Here is a 27,883-nt window from a genome sequence, read left to right as displayed (position 1 = left end):
ATCAAACAGTTGGCGGTAGTCGTTGACTTCCATAGTAGGAAAAAAAATACTATGGAAGTCAATGGCTACTGTCAACCGTCTTGTTACCAACATTCTTCAAAATATCTTCTCTTGAGTTCAACAGAAGAAGAAACTTGGAACAACTTGAGGGTGAGTAAATTCAGAATTTTTTTTTATTTTGGGGTCTTTGGGTTACTATCCCTTTAAATGTGTCAATCAACTTACAATCAAAAGTCAAATAATTCTCAAATTCTTATGGTACCAAATTATCAGAGTTATGGTGTGCATGTTCATTTTGTAGCTCTGTTCTCTAACTGTGTGAACAGGTCTCATTTTATTTCTCCTAAGAGCTTTTAGGAGAAACATCTCAGACAAAATTGATACTTCAAATAAAACAACTGAAAACTTCATTAATTCTCCTAAGCTAAGAAAGAGTACAATCTTCTGAGAAAAACCATTACAACAACACTCACTAGCTGACCTCAAAGACGGAGAATCTCTCAATCAGACCTTATTTGCTTACAAAGGTCAAGATGGTATAGATAATACAGAAGATGAAAAGCCCTCTTCAATCAGATGGAAAAACCCTTCTCTAGCCATCTATCTTTGACTCAATCTCTTGATGCAGCAATCCTCCTTCTTCCTGCTGCCAGCCCTTCATCTGTCCCTCAGAAAGGCCACCAGGTTCTATCTTAATTATTAATGTTCTGTACCTGAGCTAAGAGCTGCCCGTCTGGAAAAACAAACAGTGTGACGAGAGAGAGAGAGAGAGAGAGAGAGAGAGAGAGAGAGAGAGAGAGAGAGAGAGCAAATAAAATAAAGCAACTGATAAAACACCTCACAACCTCTCTGGGTTCATTCAACCTAATGCACTTATGATTTTATCCATGCAGCAACACTCAAGCACTCAAGCAGCCGTTCCTTTCTAGAACGCAAGTCCACGTGTTCTAGAAGGTTCTGACGGCAAATAAATCACTGCAGATAAAACCTTCACAGAAACAGTGGCATCAAATTACCGGTGCATAGATCTACATCTATCAAGCTGTCAAGAATCTGTTAGATCAGCTGCTTAAATGTTTTCTTGTACATCATATCATTCAATATACAAAGTGAGGGTGAGCAGCACAATATTCCATATTATTTTGTCTAAATAAATAGTCTAAATGCTAAAATAAATCATTTTAAATGTTACAACTAAATTAAGGCATCACAACACTTAATATTCAACAATATTATTGATCTGCCTGCATTGACACCATTACATGAGAACTGAACTGAGCTGGACGATGACATCACTGTTTTCTCCAGAGCAGCTGTATAGACAAATGCTGTATAAACTAAATTAATAACTTTTTTTTTTTTTACAACAAAAATGAACATACTGAACTTACTTAGGCTGGACTATGACACTATTTTCGACACGAAACAAACTTTGTTGCATTGTTTTCCTGTTATCACTGTAAAGCTGCTTTGAAACAATCTGTATTGTAGTGCTATATAAATCTATTGTAGTGCTATATAAATAAAGGTGACTTGACTTGACAACATTATAATGAAAAGGCAGAAAAGGCAATCTAAATGTAAAAATATAGTAAATATGAAAATAGAAAAATATTAACCATCAACTGGTACAAATTTGAAAAATACATAATTAGCCAATAAGGTGCCAATATATTGTGCATCCCCACATACGTCTGTGCTATACTCACTATTTGTGTAGTACATAGTATGTATCCTGTGCAAAGTATGTGCGTTATTAAAAAAGCAGACAGTCTACAGTACATACTGCACAGTATCCAATAAGCAGTGAGCTAGTATTCCATTCCAGACATCATACAAAAGCATTGTCTCTCATGAGATAGCAACTGACATTAGGGTGCAGCTTTGAGAACACAAGTGCCAAACACTTTCCTCACTCTCCACACACCTATAAAGTGATAAAAGGTATTTATCAAACACTCTAGAGAAAAAAGCTTGTATTGTGGATGGATGTACGGCTCTACTCGCCTCTCATCTGTCATATCTGCGCTTATAAGAGCCGTAATGACAGGCCACACGTGCATGTGTGAATGCAGTTTTCACACCTCTGCTTAAAGGGTAAAACCAAAAAACTAACATACATGGTATAAACATTTTCTCATACCACCAGTCGGAAGATATTGCTCTCTCACGCTCGAGCATTTGGCAGAGATAAACATCTTTTCTCACACACATTAAAGGGGTGAAAACACTCCTATGTGATGCAAAAATAAGAATAAAAAAATCGCTCGGTACATGCAGCAAACGCAATGCATTATTCTGATCAAATGTCACAGATGCATATCTCTTCTAAAAAAACATACAGTTATCTGCTTGAAATTGGATGAACGATGGATTTACTTGCTGGAAAAATCCATGATTCTATTACATATTACAAGGTGGCAAAAGCATAAAATAAGAACTAACATATTGGAAATTGTAGCTAATGGACATGTCAAGTGTGACAGTCCCATCATGCAAATGACTTCCCTTCATGACGTTAATGCAAAAATCACACATTGACAAACCTGGTGGCCATGAGGGGCTACACGAAAGCGTTCGGCTCTGCTTCATTCATTCAGTGCGGCTGCAGTGTGAGAATGGAGCGATGTGAGGAGAGAGGAGGAAGAGAGGAGGCGGAGCTTATCGTCTCAGCATCCATGTTCTTTCATGCAAGCTTCCTCATTTGTTCGCTTTTCTACATGCTTCCTCTTCTATTCTGTTAGCTCTTCACTATCGTTCTGTCGAGCTGGTGTGAAAAGCGGCTGCTGTGCTGGGGTTTAATATTCATGGGTTTCTTGAATGAAGCCACTCACGTCAGCAGTCTCTGGCTCTCTACCCCTCCCCCTGTCCAATCACATCCCTCCCTTCCCCTCTCACTCGCTCATGCTCGCTCTCTGTTCACTCCTGTGATGCATATGCCATCAAATCCTACCCAGTCAAGTCAACTCACCTTTATTGCTACAGATTGTCTCAAAGCAGCTTTACAGTGATAAGGAAAAAAAAAACTCTGGATAGCTTTTACTTATGTGAATATTGTAATATGTGAATAAGTAATAAGCTTGAACTTGTGTGAATGATACCTCAAATCACGCGTCTTGTTGAAGAGGAATGCACTGTTATTTTTCTAAACAATCAGACTTATAATTTCTACCTGGTGGATGATAATAGAGGCACACAAAAATCACATAGATTTACATTTAAGGAGAAAGCTGAGTTTTATGAGTTCCTGTGATGGCAAAGCTGAATTTTCAGCATCATTACTCCAGTCTTCAGTGTCACATGATCCTGCAGAATTAATTCTGGCACTCTATTATTATTGGTGCTCAATTTTTAAACAATGATTCTTATTTAATATCAATTTTGAAAACATTGTTTAATTTTTTTGTAAAAGCTGATACATTTTTTTAATCATGATTCTTTAATGAGGATTATTTGAAATATAAATATTTTCTAATAAATAATTTTAGTGTCACTTTTGATCAATTTAATGCATCTTTGCTGAATAAAAGTATTTTTTTCTTTTTTTTTTTCTTTTTTTTTTAATCTCCTTTACCCCATACCTTTCAATATTAGTGTCACGGTTTCCACAAAAATATTATGCAGCAAAAAACATATATATATATATATATATATAATAACATAATAAGAAATGCACCTTTTGCAACACATCACATTGATTTCTGAAGGATCATCTAAAGATCACACTTAAGACTAGAGTAATGATGCTGAAAATTCAGCTTTGCCATCTCAGGAATAAATAACATTTTAAAATATATTCATATAGAAAACAGTTATTTTAAATTGTAATAATATTTCAGTATTTTTCATTAAATAAATGCAGCCATGATGAGCATAAAAGACTTCTTATATATAGGAAACATTACGATTTTTATTTTATTTTTGAAAGAAGTCTCTAATGCTTATCAAGGCTGCGTTTATTTGATCAAAAATACAGGGAAAAAAACCCAGTAATATTGTGAAATATTATTACAACTTAAAATAATAGTTTTCTATTTGAATATACTTTAAAAAATAATTTATTCCTGTGATGCAAAGCTGAATTTTCAGCATCATTACTCCAGTCTTCAGTGTCACATGTGACATCCAGTCTATCACGTGATCCTTTAGAAATCATTCTAATATTCTGGTTTTATTTTGAGTGTTGGAAACAGTTCTGCCTAATATATTTGATGAATAAAAGGTTAAAAAGAACTGCATTTATTCTAAATAAAAAAAATATTTTCTAATAATATAAATCTTCTTTACTATCACTCACTTTTTATCAACAACACATCCTTGCTGAATAAAAGTATTGATTTATTTCAAAAAAAGAAAGAAAAAAAATACTGACCCCAAATTACTGACCAGTAGTGTATATTGTTGTTACAAAAGATTTCTATTTTTAAAACATTTGCTTCTTTTTTTTTATTTTTTAACTTTTTTATTCATCAAAGTATCCTAAAAAAGTATCACAGGTTATGAAAAAATATTAAGCAGCAGAACTGTTTCCAACTTTGATAATGAATATTAGAATGATTTCTAAAGGATCATGTGATAGATTGGAGTAATGATCCTGAAAATTCAGCTTTGCATCACAGAAATAAATGATCATTTAAAGTATAATAAATTGAAAACCAATTATTTTAAATTGTAATAATACAAATACAATAATATTATAATAATTACTTTTTTTTCTGTATTTTTGATCAAATAAATGCAGGCTTGATGAGCAGAAGAAACTTCTTTCAAAAACATTAAAAATAGTAATGTTTCCAAACGTTTGACCTGTACTGTATATTATTATTTATTAGTTTAAAGTCAGATAAAAATAAGGGCAGTTTAGATAATGTTTAGATGATAGTATAATAAGATCAGAGAGGTTTGTTTAAATCTGTTCAAAACTGGATCAGATCAGATGTGATCAAATCATGATCTGATAATAAATATTAGATCAGATCAGGGTTCAATTAGATCACTTTTTCACAATTAGATTGTCAGATGAGATCGAAATGAATTCAGATCAGGATCAGATTACAGTCAGATTGCCATCACCTGATTTGATCACAGTCCAATCATATGAGTGAGATCAGATAAAGGTTAAATTGGATCAGTCGCAAATTAATCAGAGTTTGATAAGATCACAATTTAGATTTTAGTGAAATTAGATTAAAATCAAATTCAGAGTTGGATCAGAGATCAGATATTGGTGACATTAGAGGGGAGTCACAATTAAAGAGTAATCAGAAAATTCACAATCACAGAAACAGAAAAACAACATAATAATTATGTTTAAACTTTAAATCAAATCATGAATCTGTGAATCAAATCAAACTAGTTGCTAGTCTGATTTATACTGAGAGAGAGAGAGAGAGAGAGAGAGAGAGAGAGAGAGAGAGAGAGAGAGAGAGAGAGAGAGAGAGAGAGAGAGAGAGAGAGAGAGAGAGAGAGCATATCTCTGCTTAAAATAGACCTGTAATCTGCTCAGGACGGTGTAATACATGGTAATGTCTGGAACAAACAGCCAATCTTAACTGTCCAGCTATCTGTTAATGTTGCATTTAACTCTGGAATGCCTTTGAGAAAAAACAGCTTATCATACTGTTTCACACACTTTTTTAATGTACCCCTATTATGCTATTTTAATGGTTCCTAATTTTCTTTTAGAGGTCTCGTACAATAGGTTTACATGCCTCCAAGTTAAAACAAAAAAACGGAAAAAAAAATTCTCATACCACACATTGAAACCTCATTTCACACAGTGTCTGAAACCAGTCCGTTTGAAGATGCGGTCCCTCTAAACCCCTCTGCTCTATACTCTGGTCAGTTGGCCCAGTCTGTTGTGATTGGTCTACCTCTTACAACGTGCGTTGGAAAACAAATGCCTACATTACACATATGAATTTTAGCTCCAGAAGCCTCTTCAGCACTTGTATACACAGTAATACAAACAGTAAAGATGGCGTCGATTTTACCGTATCAATTCGAGCCCGAGTTCTCATCTTTTTGAAGTGCATTCAAAGTGGATTTGCAGTGCGGAAAACAGCGTCTTCTCGGCATGACGACAACATGAACCAAACTCTTCCAGGCCTCTGCTACAACTACACTGTTTGAGGGCGGGTCAGAAAACTACATGTTGTTTGTGGGCAGCCAATGAAGACCATATGCTGGCATTATGCAAATTTGATATAACCTAATTAGGCTTGTGCAGGAAGTAAGACTGGCATCACTGACGATTCATTTCAGGCAGTTCAGAATCGGTTTGCACACCTCTTTATACTGTAATCAGACATTATAAGTGTGGATTTTCAAACAGGCGTATTTAAGGAAATCAGATAAAAGTAAACAAAATGGCAAGAAAAGCAGTAAATCTGGGATGTGTTTTCACGAGGGACTCATAATTATATAGCAACATGTCTCTTAGTGTCCACTGCAGTAAACACACACAGATGGACACAGTGAGTGATCTGGTCCAAGGACGCGCTCTGCAGTGCTCATTTAACAGCGCTGGGAGCGAGAGTCCTACTAGAGAACACGGCACACAGATGCTGAGACTGTCCACACTGTTATCGCAGAACGGCTGATGAGCAGAAATCAAGTAAAGTACCTACAAACATACCTTTAAAAGAAAGTATTTCATGTTTTTGTAATGTGTACTATGTATCTTTTTTTCGACATGTACTATGCTAATTCCATGAAATACAATATCATTAAAATACCATAGTATATTAATAGAAATGATTCAATATCATGGTATATATATATACAGTGCAATGCATAAGTGAATACACCCATGCTAAAGTTGACTAAAAAGAGGAATAAAAAATCATATTTTGGAAATTGAACTTAATGCCTTAATTTAAAAAATTAGGAAAAATCCAACCTTTAAGGACACCAATTTTCTTTGTGAATGAATAATGTATCGTAAATAAATAAATGTTCTTCCTTAAAATACATGGTGCATAAGTGAGTACACCCCTATGTTAAATTCCCATAGAGGCAGGCAGATTTTTATTTTTAAGTATTTTTAAAAAAAATTTTTTAGGATACTATGCATCCTGATAAAGTTCCCTTGGCCTTTGGAATTAAAATAGCCCCACATCATCACATAGCCTTCACCATACCTAGAGATTGGCATGGGGTACTTTCCATAAGATCATCTCTCAATGCAAATCAAACTAGCTTTTAGGCTAACTGAAATAAAACCATGCCAATCTCTAGGTATGGTGAATGCTATGTGATGATGTGGGGCTATTTTAATTCCAAAGGCCAAGGGAACTTTATCAGGATGCATAGTATCCTAAAAAAAAATATAAAAAAATACTTAAAAATAAAAATCTGCCTGCCTCTATGGGAATTTAACATAGGGGTGTACTCACTTATGCACCATGTATTTTAAGGAAGAACATTTATTTATTTACGATACATTATTCATTCACAAAGAAAATTGGTGTCCTTAAAGGTTGGATTTTTCCTAATTTTTTAAATTAAGGCATTAAGTTCAATTTCCAAAATATGATTTTTTATTCCTCTTTTTAGTCAACTTTAGCATGGGTGTATTCACTTATGCATTGCACTGTATATATATATATATATATAAGAGAACCATGATATTATTATTATTATTATTATTAGTCTAATTTCCATTTACAATCAATGATGTTTGGGATTGGAATATTTCTTTGTCTGACCAATGGCAAACAGGAGGAGTGTCTGGGAAAGCTTAGACAAGGACTAGACTTCTTAAGTCCAAGATCCAGACCAACAACCTGATGGTCCAAGAACCAGGCTGTCATTTTAATGAACTAAATAACAAAATAACGCTTTAATGAAAGACAGACAGACAAAAACTGCAACTGCTTTTTTTTGTTGCAAATTATCTGTATGGTGATGACATCACGCTGACCCGTGCTTGAGGTTTTTATCACCTTTAATATGGTAAAAATCTCTGGATTTTATCTGAGATCTAGAAAAAAGCCATGTTCATGTGGCCTCAATGTCTCAAGAGTACAAGATCAATAAACTAGTTCTATCAGATAAGACCCCAGGCTTTCATAAACACAAGCTGTATCAACATCTGATGAAACAGTTTGCATTATAATATAATTGCCAAAAGTTTGCATTTAGCATGCTTATCAGACTTGAAACACACTGCAATACAAATTAAAAAAAATCTTTGCCTGACCAAAAATAAACAAAAGTCTTTAACCAAGCGACTAGTTCATAACAGAAACACATCATATGAGCTAATTGTAATCGTTTCCTCATTTCTAAAAATTCCCAACCACAAAGCACCTTCATCACAAAAAACTGTATATGAACTGAGAAAAAGGAAAACCGACGGTCCAAAAGAATATGAAATTATTACATGAAAACTGCACCGTCACACTTCCTTCACTAATCTGCATAAGTCCTGAACTCAGTGCCTCTAAAATAAGCTTCCACCATCCAACAGGGAAGAATCATTCTGCCATCTACGAGGGCAATGTTACATAACCATTAAAAGTTTATCATTAAAGTCCACCATCTTGGCCTCAGCTGTGTGGCCGCCCATTGTTTGGAGCTATGGAGAACCAAATCAGTCATCAGACCAAGTCAACGCTATACATGGTTGATGTATACAAGTGGCCACTAATACGTCACTGCAGATCTCAGACAGCGACAGATACAAAGCGCTGGAGAGAGCGAATTCCTACCGTACCGTACAATGCAGGTGTTTAAGATGAGGACATGCAGCCAAAATCTCTGCGACATTAAAAGAAGAAGTAAACACACAAACGAATACTGCAGAGAGAGGAGAAGCCCACGACAGACCGGTGGCATCACACAGGACCGTCTGTCCATCTTACCAGGCAAGCTTGAAGCCTTTCATTAGTGCAGTGCAGGCTGTCCTGATCCCACAGTGTCATCTTCCCATTTCACGGGCCACCTTTCCCAAGGCATCCCGAGCGGGATGTTAATCCGGGTCGGTTCTGGTGATCCCAAGCACGGGCGATCGGCCCGACTCAGAATGCCTCATTCAGCATGAAAGTGTCCGGCGAGCCATACTTCCACATCCTGAGTGCGTGAAGCGCTCATGTGCACCTCTGAAACGCAGCAGCCTCTCTCTCCCTCTCTCTTCCTGCAGATGAGGGCATGAGCGGCTCTCGTCTCAATCCGGTGCTCACTGAGCATGCTCAGATCCTCTAGGCCACTCCTCCCCCCCCCCCCCCCTGCTTCCTTCCTGACTCAAAGAAATTCCTGTCCGGTCTCACTGCTGCTGTGTGTGTGAGGGACTATGGGGCTGTCGACAGCTGGTCCTCTAATCCCTTAATACAGATGGACGGTAAACACTGCGAACAGAGTGTGTAAGGATGAGAGAAATATATTGCTTGGTGTCTTGTTCTATTGCAGTTACAAACACACACAGTTGATATTACTGCAATTGTCTAGTCACGTGTACAGGCCATAGCAGTGCTTCTCTGATCTCGTGGACACACAGGTCTCTCTTCTGAAACACCCACAAGCTGCCTGAACACATTAATGTCTGTTAAAGTGTGTTTTCAATGTGTGTGCTGAAAAAAAGAGGGCCAAATTTGTCAGTAAAGAGCAACAGGAAGTGTTCACTACAGACTCAAATTTTGATGGCTGCGTTGTTCAGATTTGACTGGGAATAAAAGACAATTCTGAGTCACTGTTCTGAATTCACTTAAATACACATAACATGGTGACCATGATTTTCAAAGTAGGACATGTTCCTGAATCCTTGTCCTCATCCCTGTCACCCTCAACCAATAATATTTTAGGGTTAGGTTTAGGGTTGGGTTTTGGGGCATGAATAGCATTTTCCTCTGATTTTAGGGGTTAGGTGTGAACGCACCTACACAACATAAAGCTTACCAAAAAAAAGACAAAGACATCAAAGACAAACAAAAGATGTTGATTCTGGCATAAATCCTACTTGGCAAAATCATAGTCATACATTAACAAAAAAATATACGAGAAGTGTTCACACTGACAGTGATTTACAGAATCAAAATGACCATGAGTTTATTTCAGTGAGAGTTAGTGGTTTAAGGCTACATGAGGGAAAAAAACTGTTGTAACAGAAACGCACTGTTATAACACCATGCACAGTGATGCAATATGGCAAATGGAAGCACAGACAGAGAAGCTTACATGATTGTCATCCAGCAGCAACCAACAGGACAGCAACTTCCCCTGATTTAATCGCTGTAAGTGTCAACGCACCTACAATACATCATTTTCTATTGGTTATGCAACTGCTTCTCAAAAAACGCAATACTTGCCTGTTTTACATTGTATATAAATGTGGACTAGGGGTCTGGGACACATCTGAGAGAAAGAACACCTGGAATAGAGGATTCATAACGCCCAGTTTCAAAAGACAAATTAGATCTGTGTGTGCAGTGATGTTTTGCAGCATTATCAACACAAAACTCGTTCACTTCCTTACCGAACACAATGCCTTAAGCAAAAGTCAAATTGGATTCTTACCAAATTTTAGAACATCAGTCAATTTCTTCACCCTCCATACCCTGATTGATAAATACATCAACCAAAACAAAACCAAAATATTTGCATGCTTTGTAGATTTACAGAAGGAATTTGATTTAATTTGGCAACAAGGTCTACTGTCTTACTTTCAGAAAATTGGTATAGTTAGTTAGTCCTCTATGCAGATGATCTGGTCCTGCTGTCTCCAACAGAAGATGAACCAGTTTCAAGAACAATTTCACCCTTGGTATGATAAAAATTGTTAATGCCACAAACTACTCATACCTTGGTTTGAAATGGAAACTGAAAGAGAAAGCAAGAAGGGCTTTCTATGCTATCAAAAAAATCGATCTAATTTGAAATACCAATTAGAATTTTGCTTCAAAAGATTCCAATCAGTCATAGAACATATTGCACTATATGGCAGCGAAGTTTGGGGTCCTCTCCTAAATCACGAGTTTGACAAATGGGACAAAAATCAGATTGAAACCCTGCATACAGAGTTTTGTAAAAGCATCCTTAGAGTACAGAGAAACACAACTAATAATGTATGCAGGGCAGAATCAGGCCAATGCCCTCTATCCACACAAAACAAAGCAAACTACAATGTTATTTGGCCCTAAACAGAGATTAACAGAATACCTGAGCACAGTCAGAGACCACAAACTGAGGAAAAACATGACGGACTGAGCTACTACAGCCTGGCTATAGAGAAGGGCAGATACAGACAGAGCTGGATGCCCAGAGAGGGCAGTTTGAAAGTATTTGTCCCAACTTCAAAAAGTTGAAGAATGATGCACAAGCTCACTCTCTCACACACACACACACACACACGTACACACACACACGTGAACTCACACAAACTCTTGTACACACACACATACACACACATATGCAAACACACACACCACTATAAAGAGTGAGAGGAAACCTCTGAAAACCTGACTACTATTTCAAAACTTCATAAATGACCAGCACACATGCACATTTACACACAGACCGGTAAGAAAACATGGTCATATAATTCTCGTTTCTCATTTTTATATCCAACAAGCTAGGATAATAGATAAATAAATTCTCAGCATGATGCTGGCCACAGAGGACTGGCCAATCAGAATGAGTCCCTGTAAAAGCACTGGCCAATCAGAGTGTGTGCATGTCACAGTGGTGCTGAATGGACAGCTCCATCACAGGCTCTGAATGTGAATGCATGCATGATGTATGAATAAACATTTTATCTGAGACTTGTATGTACGAATTCAGTTTGGACTTTTATATAATGTGGTACAAATTTTATGAAATATCCTTTCATAAATACATATTCTGATTCTTATATGATATGTTATGAGATGTTACTTGTGCCAAAGGTGTTTGATGTCCAATTAAAGAAAATGCAAATGCAGTTTCAAATATGAAAAAATCTGTATCATAATTTAAATCATATAATTTCATCAGCAGCACTCCTACAATTTCACAGCGTCCAGTACTGATGTGAAATATCAGCACTGCACATGTAATCCGTTACATCAACATGTTCCTTTGCCCTTGCTGGGTCTCTGGGGGTCTGAGTGAGGAAGAGCAGATGAGCAACTCTGGCTCCAGCGGGCCTGCCGAACCTGGCCAATGAAGGCTGGAGTTTATTTCTGTGGATCCAGTCCTGAAATGTTTAGCCCTGTGGCCCAACGGCCAGCTAGAGCTGCCACATAGCCCCGCCCCCTCAGCATTGCTGAGCTCACTGCCACATGGAGGCTGAAGGGAGCCAGCCAATGAGAGGAGAGCGTGAGAGAGTCAGGTGATGAGGTGACTGTCAGGCTTGGTTAGAGAGCGTACTGGAGAAGTGAAGTGAGGCAGCTAATCCCTGCGTGCACAAACAAACACACCCACACACACACACACACACACACACACACAACCCTGACCGGCAAAAACAACACAGATTGTTATTCCACTGAAAAGAGCTCAGAGGGATCAAATGATATTACTCATAACTAGTTGTCGACGGTTTTTCCAAAATAGGGAATGCCAGATATAATGTTAATATGAGAGCAAAATGGTTAGAATAAACCATGTAAATGGTTACAATATTTACTTAAAACAAATTGTGTTATGCATTAACAAATCTGAAACAGTTATTAGCTTATGCTGATGCAAAATATAGCTTTTTTGTAATGGATTGTTGGGGGGGAAATATGTGGAAGAGAGAATTATGGTGAATAACTATGGTAAAATATTACACGCTTATTAGTAGTTAAAATATATTTATTCAAAAATCCTTCAAAATCATAAAAATGTATAATTGCATTTTGAAAGAGTTTTGAATAAATATTGAATACATTCAAATGTATTAAAAAAATGTGTAAAAGACTTCAACAGTATGCATGCTTATGTATAACTATTAATATTATCAGATTCACTTGAATGTTTAATAAAAGATGTGTAGAAGTTTATGAATGAATTCTGCTTGAATCTGCAAAGCTTTGTGTGGGATTCAGTGGCTGCAGATCCCATGCAGATCTACTGTTACCTCACCGATCACTGAGGAGATGACTTATGCTGCAAACACAGGTCTCGGGTGCTTTCCTGAGATTTATACAGCAGCTCTGCTGAATCCCACACAAGAAGGAGAACTCAATCATTTGCTCATGACCTACTTTCTCTGGCTCTATACAGCCCACTCTTCCTGACAAAGACCCTAAGGACTCTGAGAGTTAGTTCAATCTGCAAGTAAAACGACTCGGTGTCCACAGACAGACAGACAGACAGATGTCCAGAGAGGATTCACTTTACATATGGCTGAGGAAATAGTCCGTTTAAAAGGAAGTCAGAAGTGCACATGAACTACTATGAGAGAAGGGATTCTGTTTACAGCTCAGTGGAAAAGAAAGAGAGTGTGTGAGAGAGAGGTATCTGATTGGGGTGTTAGATAACATCAGTCTGCAGTTCTGTGATGAATCATCAGCTCTGGTAACAGGACACTGCGGCTGCAGGCTTCTGTCTAATCTCAGCTGAAAGATGGCCTGCACATCTTTCATAGGGATCTGGACAATTAAATAAGAACACAAGATCAAATGAGGCAACCCGAGCATGTTGAGCACCCTGAAAATGATTACAGGAACAAGTCAAGCAATAATGTGCTTACACATCTTGTTACACATCATTTTGATGGCCACTATCTTGTTGAAACAAGGGCACTGAGAAAACAGGCCAAGCTTAATTTAAAGGGGACCCTTTTTACAAGATGCAATATAAGTCTCGGTAGTCCCCAGAATGTGTCTGTGAAGTTTCAGATCAAAATATCCCACAGACCATTTATTATCAAATGTTGTAAATGCTCATTTTAAGTTGAAGCAAAAACACTCTCTTTTCGTGCATGTATCTTTAAATGTAAATGAGCTGCTGCTCTCCTCCCCTGTCCAGAATAGAGGGTATGCGTGTCACCGTCGACCGTAGTGATGGGCATTCCGGCTCTTTTTCGTGAGCCGGCTCGTTTGACTCAGCTCACTGAAAAGAGCTGGCTCTTTTGACTCACAAACAGCTCTTTAAAAAAATCTATGTTTTAACTCACTGAAAGTCCACCGCACAACTGTGCAACGTGAATATTCACATTTTTAATTGTCCATAACAACCCAAAAACTTGTCTGCTCGCCTTGCACATTTTTCTTACTTTATTTTTTTATGTGGATGTTATTGAGATTGTAGAAGTTTAGCTCTTGTGTTCTTCTGAACATCTTGCGCTGCAATTGCCCGATGTCATTTCTGAGTCATATCAGACCATAATCACGTTATGGTTGACAGGAACAGAATGTGAGGCTGATCAGACAGTCGAAACAAATGTGTGTGCGCCTTTAGGCCTATATAATTATTTTTTTGTTGGTCTTTGAATTAGTCAATTATTTTAAATACAATTAAAATCATTCATTATTTCATTATTAGCCTACATAATGATTTAATTTCTATAGGCTATATTTTTCAAAATAGAGTCGGCTCTTCAGATATGCGAGCCAGCTCCCGACGTTCACCTACAAGAGGTGAACGATAAGATAATCTGTTCAACTCATTGTTTCGACTGTCTGATCCGGCTCATTCGCGAACGACCCATCACTAGTCGACCAGAATGAGAGTAGAAAGACAGAGGGGCAGCATTGGTTTTCAGCGTGAATGCCGCGAAAAACACACAAACACATCTAAAACGGGAAAGAGCTTTACGATTGACTATTCAATTAGATTTGACAAGAAATATGAGGTATATTTTTACAACTGGACTTCAGGCAGCGAATTGTGGATTTGCAGTTATCATTTTGCGTCAATATGCTGAATTTAGGGGTAAAATCATACCCTATATATTGTATTTGTCACGTGTCAGTGCTTGTTTGGACTTTCAGTTTGTGTTTTGATTGGTTCCTGTTTTCCTTTGTTCTTTTCCCGCCACTCCTTCGTTTCTATGGTTACTGTCATTAAGTTTAGCTGTGTCATCTGTGTTTAGTTAATCATCATCATCTGTATCACCTGTGTTCCGTTAATCAGTGTCATTTGTGTTTGCATTTAAGTTCCTTCTGTTCAGTCAGTCTTGGTCCGACCTCAGTTTTATTTAGTGTGTGTGTTGCTACCTGTTCTGCTGTCCTGTGTTTAATTACATTAAAACTTCTGATTTTCGGCTTAACGGATGTGGCCTAATGGTTAGAGAGACTGGTAACTTGAAGGTTGTGGGTTTGATTCTCAATACCAGCAGGAAATGACTGAGGTGCCATTGAGCAAGGCACCTAACCCCCAACCGCTCCCTGGGAGCCACAGCAAAATGACTGCCCACTGCTCCGAGTGTGTGTGTGTGTGTGTGTTCGTGTTCACTACTTACTACTCCTAATGTGCACTAACTTGGATGGGTTAATGCAGAGGAATAATTCTGAGTATGGGTTACCATACTTAGCCTTCATGTCACTTTCACATATGGGCCCAGTTTCACAAACAGGTCTTAGATTAAGCCAGGATTAGGCCTTAGTTCAATTAGGACAGCTCTTATAAAACGTCCTTTAAAGCCTTAAAAAACATTACTGGTGTGCAACTTGAGACAAAACAATGGCACTGGCATATTTTAAGATTTTCCAGTGCAAGTTGCTTTCAGTTAGAATAGTTCAAACAAAGTTTTCTGGGACTAAGCTCTCTAAACTAAACTAAGATCTCTTTCACACTTCTTGCGCTTAAACTGTCTAATACACACAAGGTTATGTCAAAAACAAACAAAGTTCACATAAACACAGTCAGCTATGTCTGTGAATGTAAAAAGTAGTGAAAGAAATTGCATGTGTATATTAAGATCTGTGTATTAAAGTGAAAGCAGCGTAATATACAGTACCTACTGCTGTATTTGCTGTTAACATTAAAAAAAAAGAAAAAAAGAAAAAGAAAAACAGAAAATCACTTACCATTCTTGATTGAGCAACTTTAGTTGCTTTAATAAAAAATACATTTCTTAATTGAATGCTGCTGTTAAATGCTCTGGCGAAGAGATAAACATGGCGGACTGCGTACAGCTCACTCATGGGAGGAGCTAAGCTAATAGGGCAGATTCCGTGCCAGTCGTGGGCGGGGCCTGTTCCAATGTGATTCCACATTCCTGAACGGCTCATTTTCACTGCCACTATTTACCCAGCCGCCCAATCACAGTGGATGAGAGGCGGGACAAATACCACACAGACCAACCGTCACTCATCAATCTCATGAACCCACATAGGCCGGCGGGTCCGTCCTGTGTTTCTACGTGGTTCATCTCTTCATCCAAAACGAGGGCCAGAGCGAGTACTTTACAATGGGTGACATTTTTATATTCAGAAACAAACTTTCTGCGAAATCAGATACTAGTAAATCTTCCGCATATATTCTGAATCATAGCAACCAAAGCGTAAAAACTGAAAAACAAAGAAGAAGAAAAAACGCTACACCACCAAAGTGCTCTCAAGCGCCTGCAGCTAGGCTGCCATTTTCAGCTCGCTATAAACGCTTTGGTGGAAACAAAGCTTAAGTGTTCATATACAGTATGTACGATGGCCCCAGAATGTAATTGGACAGAGACACAAGTTAATATATCTGAATGTCATTGCATTAGATACAAAATAAACCAATAATGCAAACAAAAGATGGATGAGCTTTTCTCAGAATTAACTTCACGTTTCTAAGCCTTTTTGTGAACACCTCAAGTTCACACATGTCCAACAGTCACCATGGGTTAACAGTTAACTATGGACATGTTCACATGAAAACATTTTACAACTAGAATGTGTCTAAACACTTTTTGTGTTAATTTTGTACAATAACTATTGATTAAATATTTTTAGTCTAACAAACTTCTTTATGTAAAACTTTTGGCTTTAAAAGTGTGCTAGTGCGAGCTTTTATTAAAATAAATGTCAGTTGGTTTGATTTCTAGTTATCTAATGCACTGACATTCAGATATTTTGAAAGTATGGCATCCAAATACTTTTTGTGGCCCCGGTCTCTGTAAACTACATGGATATTGTAAGGAAATATGAAACGTTAAATGTAGCAAGTTGCAGTGAATAATGTATGCTTCCTGTTATAGGCTCACTGCACTTTTCTTTTGCAACGTAAGCATCTCCTAACAAACTATAGCAAAAGGGCAACTCAGAATGTTGCTGATCATGTCAAAACAAAAACCCTGTCCCAATGTACAAGGTCTGATCTCACCTCAATACACAGAGGAATACACAGAGGAATAGAGAGAGAGAGAGAGAGAGAGAGAGAGAAAGAGAGAGAGAGAGAGAGAGAGAGAGAGAGAGAGAGAGAGAGAGAGAGAGAGAGAGGTTGAGGCTGGCAGAGTGATTTCTTTGTTAATAAGTCTGCTTTGAACAACTGCTAATTAAAGAACAGGCACACTAGCGCGCACACACACACACACATCTGCATTCATCAAAGCTTTGTGCCTGAAGAGAAACAGATCTAGTTAGTCTAGTTACTGTGACAGGGACACAATGACCCTGAGCTCATGTCGATCAGAAGAACATATCATGACTCTTTCACTGTCTCATCCTCTCACTCAAGTGTGTGTGTGCGTGCGTGCGTGTGTGTGTGTGTGTGAGAGAGAGAGATGTTTGTTCTGTTTAGCATCACTTTGTTAAAGAGATAGTTCACTCAAAAAAGAATGTTCCGTTTACTCATCCTCATGCTGTTCCAAACTTCTTTTGTGGAACACAAGCTGAATTTTTGAAGAATACCCTGGCCACTCATTTCAATAAAGAAAGTGAAGAGGACTTGGGTTGTCAAGCTCCAAAATGGCAAAAAAAAGTGCAATAAAAGTATCATTAAAGCAGTCCACATGTATTGTGAATTAAATAGCATTTTGTATTATATAGTGCATTATATTTGTTTGTATGATGCACATATTTGAGTTGGTATTCTCTGAAAAGCTTGATCTCTGCCCAAGCTTTCCTTAGAATAAGAATTCACAAGAGAAGTAACAATGTCCAATACAAATCATTCTTTTGAATAAGATTCTTTTCAATGAATCAGTCGATAATTTTATCAAAAATTGCAATGATGATTTCAACTCAATGGTTCAATGATCTATTAACAATGGTAAATAGTTCACTGGAGGGTAAGATTATCAGCAAGTAACTTAAATTTCATCATGCAATGGTCTCGTATGGACTAATTTTATGGTGATTTAGCATCCTTTCAGTGTTGACAACTTAGCAACTTTGTCACTATATATTAGTGACTTTTCAGACCCCTTTAGCAACTTTTCAAAAAAGCGACTTGCGACAAATCCAGCAACTTTTTGGACTACTGGTTAACATGTAGCCTAGTCAGTCACTATATCATATTTGTTCCGATGTCTGACAGAAAATTTGTAAATGAAAACAGCTTTATTGGACATTCGGCTATTAAAATAAAGTACGTGAACACAGATTAGGAGAGAAAACAGATTTAAAGTGCCGACAGTCGCCACATTACGTCATCTAGCGACATTTAGCAACTTTCTAAGCAGGTTTTGGCTACTTTCCATTGAAAATATTTGGAAACACTGATCCTTTAGATATAAACTTTAGTGATCATTCATTGTAACTGCATTGAAATAGTGTATCCAGTACATTATGCTAAATTTCTCCTTTTGTGTTGCTCATAAAAGAAAAAAATGTATATAGGTTTGGAATGACAATGCTGCGAATATAATGACAGAATTTTACTTTAACCTATTCATTAAGTACATGTTTTAATGTATTATTTAATGCATTTAAAAAGCATAACTAAAAATAAGTATGTATTATAATGAATTGTGATTTTTACATTTATTTGAGAACATTAAACATATAAAACAATGTGAATTAAAAGGCATTATAAATGCAAATAATGCACAAATATCCAGTGGCTTCCGGTTCAAAACTGCAGGAGAACAAATTATAACCACAAACATGACTAATATATTGAATAATTATGCGTTTGAATCAACCTTCTCTCCTCTTTACGCCTCTACTGTAAAAAATTGAAGGGTAATTCTATACATCACAGGAAACAGTATCTGCTCCAGCAATACAGACTGGATCAACTGACCATGAATTTCTGCCTGCCAATTTACAGTCTGTACAAAACACCTGGCAAAAACAGACAAAAAGTACTCACTGATCCCGGCGAAAGTGCAGTCTTTTCCTAAGCGTGGACACCCGCGGGTGACAGCCCAGTTTGACGGGTGAGGTACATGATAAAGTCCTGCTCTGAACCATGATGCACTACTCATGTGGACCTGCACACGGTTCACACACACACCCTAGCGGGAAGAAGACTCCTCATTACTGAACTCCCTGCACCCCCCCCCCCCTCTCTCCCCCTCTCTCTCTCTCCCTCTCTCTCCCTCTCTCTCTCTCTCTCTCTATGGACCATGTCTTGTCCTGCAGTGACCTAGATCCTGCATTTTCTCTGTGTGTTGTAGATCAGCACAGCTTGTTTCCTCACCTGAGGTGTGTGTGAGTCAGACCACCAGCAGAGATGCTAATATGACCATCAGAGTCTCAGAGAAGAGCTTGGGTGCTAGTGGGCAAGAATGCATATCTAATAACCACAGATCTGATAGGGTGAATGGATTTGGTTGTTGTTTTATGAGCACGGCTGGACCTGAATTTGAATCAATTTGGCAAATAGAATGATATTTTCAATATTTATTTTTATAGGTTGAAACCATGAACAAACTTAAATTCTGTATTGATAGATTTGGTCATTTTGCATGTTTTTTTTGTTTTTTTTTATGTGTATAAATATATATATCAGGACAAATCAGGCATAATCAGTCAAAATTAAAGGGAGGGTAGGGAATTTGTTTTCTAAACACTTTTTGTTATACTGGTTGAAACTCTCTACACGTCCTGAAAGCAATCAATAATAGAAGTGGTCTTAATATTAAATTTACATTTACATATATCTTCTGTGAAAGTCTCAGGACTTGTACCAAAAAATATTGTACCTGAAAATGTAACCAAAAAATGTTGTACCTGCTTGTCAATATTACCTCCACGCACCTGCTCGCGCAGACATCACACGCCATAAGCGCGTTGTAGACAGTCACTGAGCGCCATAAACTAACAGCAGCCACTTTTACAGTTCCTCCTGAACCAAACCAACAAGCTTATGTTGCGCTCACGCCATGTCGTAACTGTAATTTCAAGATGGCAACCCGTGACGTTCTACCCGGAGCTGTTCACGTCCTCAGACTCGGATTTATGCCTTTCTATGTCGACAGTATCAATGCTGAAAGTAATCTGCAGCAGTCAGGTAGTACAAGTAAGAGTTCTGTAAGTTGTTTATGTTGATTATTATTGTAATGTTATGTGCTTAGAGACATGAGGTAGTTTAACGTGTCTCTCATCTCATGATGCTTTGCAAACTCTGCTGTGCGCGTTCATGTGTTTTGAAGATGGCGTGGCTTTGGAGACGCTCTAAAGGGAGGGTGGGATCGTATGCTTTCAAAGCTAGCTTGAAATTGCAAGTCTCTCCGAAACCATACTTTGTTTTGCAAATTCGACATCATGTGAGATGTGTCCAATTCAATTCAAATTCACACTCATGAACTGAAATGGAGCCTGTACTGTATGTATGTGTGTGTAAATGAGAGTTGAGCTGTGATTCATTCAGCCTAACTGGACACAAGCAGGCTGAACATTCACCACCTTTAATGAGCATTAGCTGCTTTTACATCACGACACGAAACTGATTTAAAAATAAGCTCAGGAATCAGCTGAAATCAGGTTGCTGAGTGCACAAAACTGAGCTGTGGGCGACCGTTGCATACTGACTGACTTTAGCAGGTTTATAGATGCGTACCCGCACACACACACACACTCATGCACATACTCACACAAACGGTTATCTTAAAGGAGTTTATAAAGATCTCTTTTCAGACAATGGTAAATAATGCTGATGAACGTTAAAAGCAACAAACAAACACAAAAATAATGAATAATGAGTGATAATGAGTGATGTTCACAAAATCCAGGAAAAAGAACACCGTGTTCTAAAGAGGTCCAATAAAGGCACAAATAACCAAGCGCCTGAAGCCTGGAGATGAAAAAGAAAAAAACTCATAAGATATTCCAGCCGAGGATCAGAGTGTTCTTTGCCCAGCTGGGCTCAACAAGAACATTTGAGCACAGCTAAAAATCTGAGCTTTCTGTACAAAAATTTGCTTCGCTGATTCAACCTGCACAGCACCTGGTTTAATTTCGAAGATGACGACAAAATAAAAATTATCTGAGAAAATGCAGCCCTGCCATGGGAAAGTGAAATGCGCTAGAGTTGTTTTTGAGTTGGCACAGACCTTGTGGTCATAACCAGATAACAGATGCAGAACACGAGCCGCGACACAAAAAGAAGAACAACTTCAAAAGCAAAACATGAACCACTAAAAACAGAAACTTCTCAACCACACTTGAGATCCAACACTTGAACAGGAAGTTCATATCATGTCAAGCATCTCAGTGTCTGCCGTTATAAAGTTTCACTTGACAACTGTTTTCCTTTCTTTTTCAGAGGCTGAATCCAAATTTGCAAACTATTTGTCATATCAAAATACACCAGATTAGCCTGTTTTCATCAAAAAAAATAAAAAATTGTGAAATATTTTTTAGTCACATTGAGCAATAAATCCAAAATAATGAGATAGTTGTGTAATTCAGTAGTTATAATTGTGAGATATAATGTCCCATAGCAAAAAAAAAAATTCTCATTGAAATTATGAAAAAAATATGAGACAAAGTTGCATTGTAAATTAAAATAAAAAATAAGAAATAATTTTTCATTGAAATAAAAGACAAAGTTGCATTGTAATAATTAAAGTCACAATTAAAATACTTTAGCAATTATAATATGTGAAGTCAAAATTACTGTACCTTTTTGGTGTATACAAATATGCTTTTGTTGAATCTATCTATCTATCTATCTATCTATCTATCTATCTATCTATCTATCTATCTATCTATCTATCTATCTATCTTAACCCCTTGTGGCACAGGACATATCACATACTGTGTGCTAACTAGGCTACATATTTTCCCATCACTAGTGCAGTAGAATTATACGAATCATGCTTCAGAGAGATGTGAGCTGACCAACTACTGACCCCTATTGGACATGTGGGAACTACGGTGAGAGCAGCATAATGCATAAATGGAAGACATACATGTAAAACACACTGACAATCAAAATGACATGTAAAGTCCACAGTGTCTCGGCGTGGAGTACCTGTCCTCGCGGGTGTTGGGGCTCAGGTAGCGTGTGGACTCTTCCTCATGACTGCTCTGCAGGCTGCTCTGCTGACTGCTGTAACACACATCAGCACATTACAGTCAGAACATAAGAAATACACAAACACCAGACGTCATACTGAGAAAGAGACGACAGAAGGTGAGTTTGGACACACAGTGATCTTTTAATTACATGGTGACAAAAAAATGCTCAAACAAGACACACATAGTTTTACAGTCCAACGTTGCTCGGGCTTACAACTAAAAGGAACAAACATCCATGAAGCATCTTTTAGGATAGTTTAATCTTCCCCACTAGAGGGCAGCAGAGAGTGTTGAGAGAATTTCAATTGGAAAATTGAATGAGTGCTGTAAACTAAAACAATATTTCCATTTAACCAGTTAAACTGGTTCGCTGAGTTATTGCATACTGCATGAAAAGGAAGCAGGTGATAAAACAGCCTAACAGGTCAACATAACGGAGCCCTAGATTAGTGAACGCTGTTGTGCTTACAAGGGTTTTCTACCAGCAAACACCTGACAGCTCACAATACACAGCTGTTCCCTGATTCATGTCAGTCATGTCAAACATTTACACGTCTGAATTTATTTACTAAACCATAAATCCCCTGTATGGTACCAGTTAAGTTTACACACACCTTCTCAATCTTTATTAGTAGTATTTTCCACATTTTAAAATGATAGCAAAGTCGTGAATATTATGAAATAACACAAGTACGAGAATTATGCAGTGACCAAAAAAAAAAGAAAAAGAGAAAAAATCCCCTTTTTGAAACTAAATAAATACTTCTTATTCGGCAGGCCGGGATGCATTAAATTTATCAAAAAATAAAGACTTTCATTGTTTCATACAAAAAAATAGAAAAAATCAATTTCAAATAAACGCTGATCTTTTGAACTTTCTGTTTATCAAACCCAAATGTATCACGGTTTTCAAAAAAATTAAGAAGCACAAGTGTTTTTGGCAAATCACCATATTAGACTGATTTCTGAAGAATCATGTGACACTGAAGACTGGAGTAAAGATATTACTATTTTTAGTTTATTTTTGATCAAATAATTTGTAGGCTTGGTAAGTCTAAGAGACTTGGTAAGACTTGGTAAGTCTCTCAACTTGGTAAGTTGGGCTTGGTAAGTCTAAGAGACTTACCAACCCCAAACTTTTGTACAGTCGTGTATTTTTATATTTTATTTTGGGGATTTTGCATAATAAATGCTGTAACACAAGATGAACATTTTCAAAATGCATAGAAAACACACATACGTTTGCTTGAGGTGGAGAATTGTTTTATTCTGTAAGAAGACGTGTATAAATTATGCTTAACCGAATAAATTCCTACAAGTGTTTTTTTGTGTCATGTGTCAAGTCATGTGACTGAATAATTTGCACAGAGAAGAAAATAGGTGTGTTCGACTTAAGGTCATAGCAGATACATACTGCATGTTGTATTATTGTCTATTAAAAGGCAGGAAGAGTCGTGAATATTTAAGACGTCCCCAGACAGCGTCCGCTTGTTCTTCCCTCCGGCCTATAAATGTCCCAGCAAAGACTTCAGTCTCTCCAGAAAAGACGGAAAACACACTCACACACAAACACACGGGTTGTCTGCTATGTAATGTGCCAGAGCAAGCCCACATGAAGACTCAAATGAAGTGATGGACAGTGCTCATGATGGACAGTAGGAATGGAGAATGGATGGGTTTGTGGGCGAGGGCTCGTGCTCATACAGACCTGCTCTCACTGCCGTGCTCTTTTTTCTCTCCTCCTCTCAACCACTTGCGCAGGAGGAAGCGTCTCCGTTGGGGAGAGGCGCTGGGTGTGGAACAGCTCGACCACACCGCGTCCTCGTCGCTGGACGGCGTGATCTCAATGGACGGAAGCTGCAGGTACTCCTTGGAGCCGGAACTCTGAAGATGTTCCTGCTCTTTCTCGCTCATGACGTTCTTCATACGGCGCATTTTAAAGCGCTTGCGGCGCAGAGACGAGCTGGACAGGGCCGGATCCGCCACGGATCCGTTACACTCCCCGTCTGCCGGGCCCTGGATCTGCAGCGCGGGCAGCTGGAGGGTCTCGAACATGGTTCTGCTTCTGTTCAGTCTCACATGAGTCCAGAACCAAATAAAGATGCAGATCAGAGAGCTCAGTGAGTCCACACCTGGGCTGAGCTGAGTTCAGCACTTTCTGTGAGACGGCTCGGTGCTGACATATTTTAGGACAGTCTTATAGGAGGCTTCCTTCAAAAACCCCAGAAAACCAGGATAGCTCCCTAGAGGTCAGAGGAAGGTCATGAGGTCTACTAGGTCAGCAGTTCTCAAACTGTGGAAAATTGCAATACTAAAAAACGTAAAAATATGTTTATTTTATTCCAATTAATTTACATTTATCTTTCTTTTTTTGTTTATCAAGCTTTACACCGTTTGCGCATCTAACACCGTGTCCTATCCAGACGTGATGCGACAAGATTCCAGCGACAAGCAGTTTGTCTGTCCGCAGCAGACTACGAGACCTGACAAAATCAATCAACTATCACAGCCAATCAGAAGAGCATGTGGGCGGAGTCTCTCTGCAAGTGTACTGCACTTGTAAGGAAATGGATAATCTAGCTAATTAACAATTTAACATTATTAAAAAAACATTTACCAAGTGACTGAAACAATCTTTGTCATTAAATACCCTTGTTTGTTCACATTGAGTTCACAGTTTGAACGCTCTTGTTTCCTTTAATTTATTTTCAAATTATTCATTGTCACTTTCAGTATGGCTATAAAAGGGCACGCAAAATGATATTCAAACTCGCATTAGACCATTTCAACATTAAATGAAGCACAAAATCAGTAAACTTCTGTCCCTCCTTTGACAGTCTACGCAACTACCGCTTTGACACGTCAAATAGGTCATAAAGAGATCATAAAACGAATCCATATGAATTGAGCGGTTTAGTCAGAATTTTCTGAAGAGACTTGATCGCTTTATATGATGAACAGATTTAATTTAGGCTTTTATTCACATATAAACATTCATCAACTCACACATCAGTTACGGTTTTACAGAAACGGAAGCTCAAGCATGTTCACTTCACGTTTGAGAACCAATGAGGTTCATTCTCGTGTTATACATCCCGTTCGAGCTTCAGCGAGAACCAATGAGGTTCATTCTCGTGTTACGCAGCACGTTTGAGCTTTCGCAAGAACCAACAAAGTTTGTTCTCGCGGTTGAGCTTCTGTTTAAGTTCGCTAATCTTACAATCGTCATATAAAGCAATCAAGTCTCTTCATAAAATTTGGACTAAAATGCTCAATTCATTTGGAGTAGTCTTACAATGTCTTTATGAACTTTTTGAAGCGTCAAATTGGTAGTTCAATGTCAATGGAAGGCCAGAAATCTCTTAGATTTCATTAAAAATATCTTAATTTGTGTTTTCCGAAGATGAACGAAAGTCTTACGAGTTTGAAACGACATGAGGGTAAGTAAATGATGACAAAATTTAGGCTAATTTTTGGGTGAACTATCACTTTAATGTGGAAAAGATACCTTTTATCATGTGTCGCAGTGCTGAGTAACATCTGGTTAGGACACGATTTTAGCCGTTTTTAACCCACATTATTATTTTGGGATTGCTGGAAGTGCATAGGTGTTAAACAATTTAGTATTGATTTCTTTGAAATTTGCTTTTACCTGAATGTTCTGATTTGATCAGAGACTTAGCCTGAAGTGTTTGAGAACCACTGTGCTAGATGGACAGAGCCTATACACGCACTCTTAAACATTTAAGCCTACACAAGAGTTAACAAGAGGACTTTACAGAAAGGTTAGAGTAAAACATGCAAACAAATCAGATACAAACTAATGAGATAAACTCACACACACACACACACACACGCTCTTTCCTGCTCTGCTCCGGAGTATCACTGTAAAACCACTGTGAAATGAACATTAGTGATTTCATCTCTAATGGGTCATTCACAGTAACATCGTTTATTAGTAAAATCATTAAAAGGGCCATATCATGCATACATATTATATATACCCTAAATATATGTGTAATATTTTTATTAACTGAAGTCCACTTTTTGTTTTGTTTTTCTAACTGGGGAGGAAGTTTTGAGTTCTGACACTTCCACTATGTTTTCATAGTACAATGACACTTATCAAAAAATCTAGGAAGCATGATTACTCAGGATATGACCCCATTAAAACATTTTAGAGCCAGCCATGCGTGTCCATGTTAATAAAACAGGCTTCACCTAGCGCTGCACTTCAGGCGCGTGTAAGGAAGTCAGGCGTAAACATGCAAGCGTGTTCATGTTACAGGAGGAAGCGCAGAAAGCTGCAGCCCACTGAGAAAAGACACACACTCATGGCTGCCCATCTGCCTGTTCAACACATCACACAATCTGCTGACTGACCCCTACGGCGGTTTAGTAACCTGCCAGACACTGTTAGATCACTCCTGTTACTGCTCCACTGGAGATGGGCAGTGCTTTTTCCCTTCTCCTTTTTTTCTTTACCAATGCCAAATATATAAGTTCCGCATTCTTATACAAAACAAATCCTATCATGGCCCCCACGTGTGGGGCCCCAGAGCCTGCACACTGCATCACCCTGCCTCAACTGTACAGTACAATACCTGTAATTTCCTGTAAGAATGTGAGGCTCTTAATCTTGTTTTTTTTTGTTTTTTTTTGAGACCAAAAACATACATTAATAATGCATATAAATCACATATTTTAGTGTGCAGTGTATTATACTTAATGCCTGTGTCTACTTAAAAATAAAAGTACTACAACCACAGGTTTTTGGATATGGTACCATATTAGGCTAATACCAGGGTAATTCTTGGGCATACCTTGGAGTTCCATAGAATTACACCGTACACATATTTCAGTACCATAGTATATAACAAATGACCATAGTATTATCAAAGTACCATGGCACTACCAGCTTGTATCATCATTGTACCATAGGTACTACTGCCACAGAACTCTTTATTATGTAGCATTATGAAACATGATACTATGACGAAAAAAACAAAGTTATAAGAACTAAACCTGTCTCTATCGGAAAGTATAGTGCATGCATACCACACCTAAAAGTCATTCGGCAAAGTGGTTAACGGTATTTTATTTACAATATGCCATACGCTATCATTTTAAGATTTCAAATTATGTTAAAATGAATGACAATGAAGCCGTTAACGATCGTCAAGGGTACAAAATAAAAAGTTAATGTACTAAACAGAAATCCTACCTTTTCACATTTCAAATAACCGAAACCCTCGTTTTTAATATGCAGTCGTTGTCTTTAATTTTAAATGACCAGAATGAGGAACTGTTACGGCGTTTTTTCCCCCAACACTGTTCCGTTATGATCTTCACGTTTCCTTTTATGCGGACGATTTCACTCCAATTGAAGGGGGGAATACAGCACTAAAAACAAAATATATGTTTTTTACAAAGTGAAATAGCTTTGTTAAAAGCGAAAGAAAAGCAACTATTCTTGTGATAAAGAAATAAAAAGGTGTGGTTTAAAAAACGATCGGATATTTTATATACGCAGACTGAGCGCTGCGCATCACCCCTCTTTCTGAGATAAGGCGTCCCGGACC

The 27,883-nt window shown here is 37.8% G+C and overlaps 1 protein-coding gene across 10 annotated transcripts in view; it reads right to left on the bottom strand.

Moving 5' to 3' along the window:
- Positions 1–27,636, bottom strand: part of gramd1ba (GRAM domain containing 1Ba) — a 50,636-nt gene extending 23,000 nt beyond the window's left edge. For 2 of the 10 annotated variants that reach the window (XM_084104103.1, XM_084104099.1), the window contains exons 1-2: positions 24,010–24,544; positions 22,255–22,332 (exon numbers count right to left, since the gene is read on the bottom strand). In XM_084104103.1, the coding sequence (XP_083960229.1) occupies positions 22,255–22,332; positions 24,010–24,356 (425 nt within the window). In that variant the 5' untranslated portion in view covers positions 24,357–24,544. Of the gene's footprint in view, positions 1–2,546; positions 2,685–8,867; positions 9,193–22,254; positions 22,333–24,009; positions 24,545–27,525 lie in introns of those variants that run through there. The other 8 variants (XM_084104105.1, XM_084104108.1, XM_084104100.1 and 5 more) reach the window with 7 other exon arrangements.
- Between the last annotated feature and the right edge of the window lie 247 nt (positions 27,637–27,883).

This window comes from Abramis brama, assembly GCF_963993115.1.
Source record: "Abramis brama genome assembly, chromosome: 25".
Lineage (NCBI taxonomy): Eukaryota > Metazoa > Chordata > Actinopteri > Cypriniformes > Leuciscidae > Abramis > Abramis brama.
The sequence above is the reverse complement of the archived record's forward strand: the minus strand, read 5'-3'. Positions and strand labels throughout refer to the sequence as shown.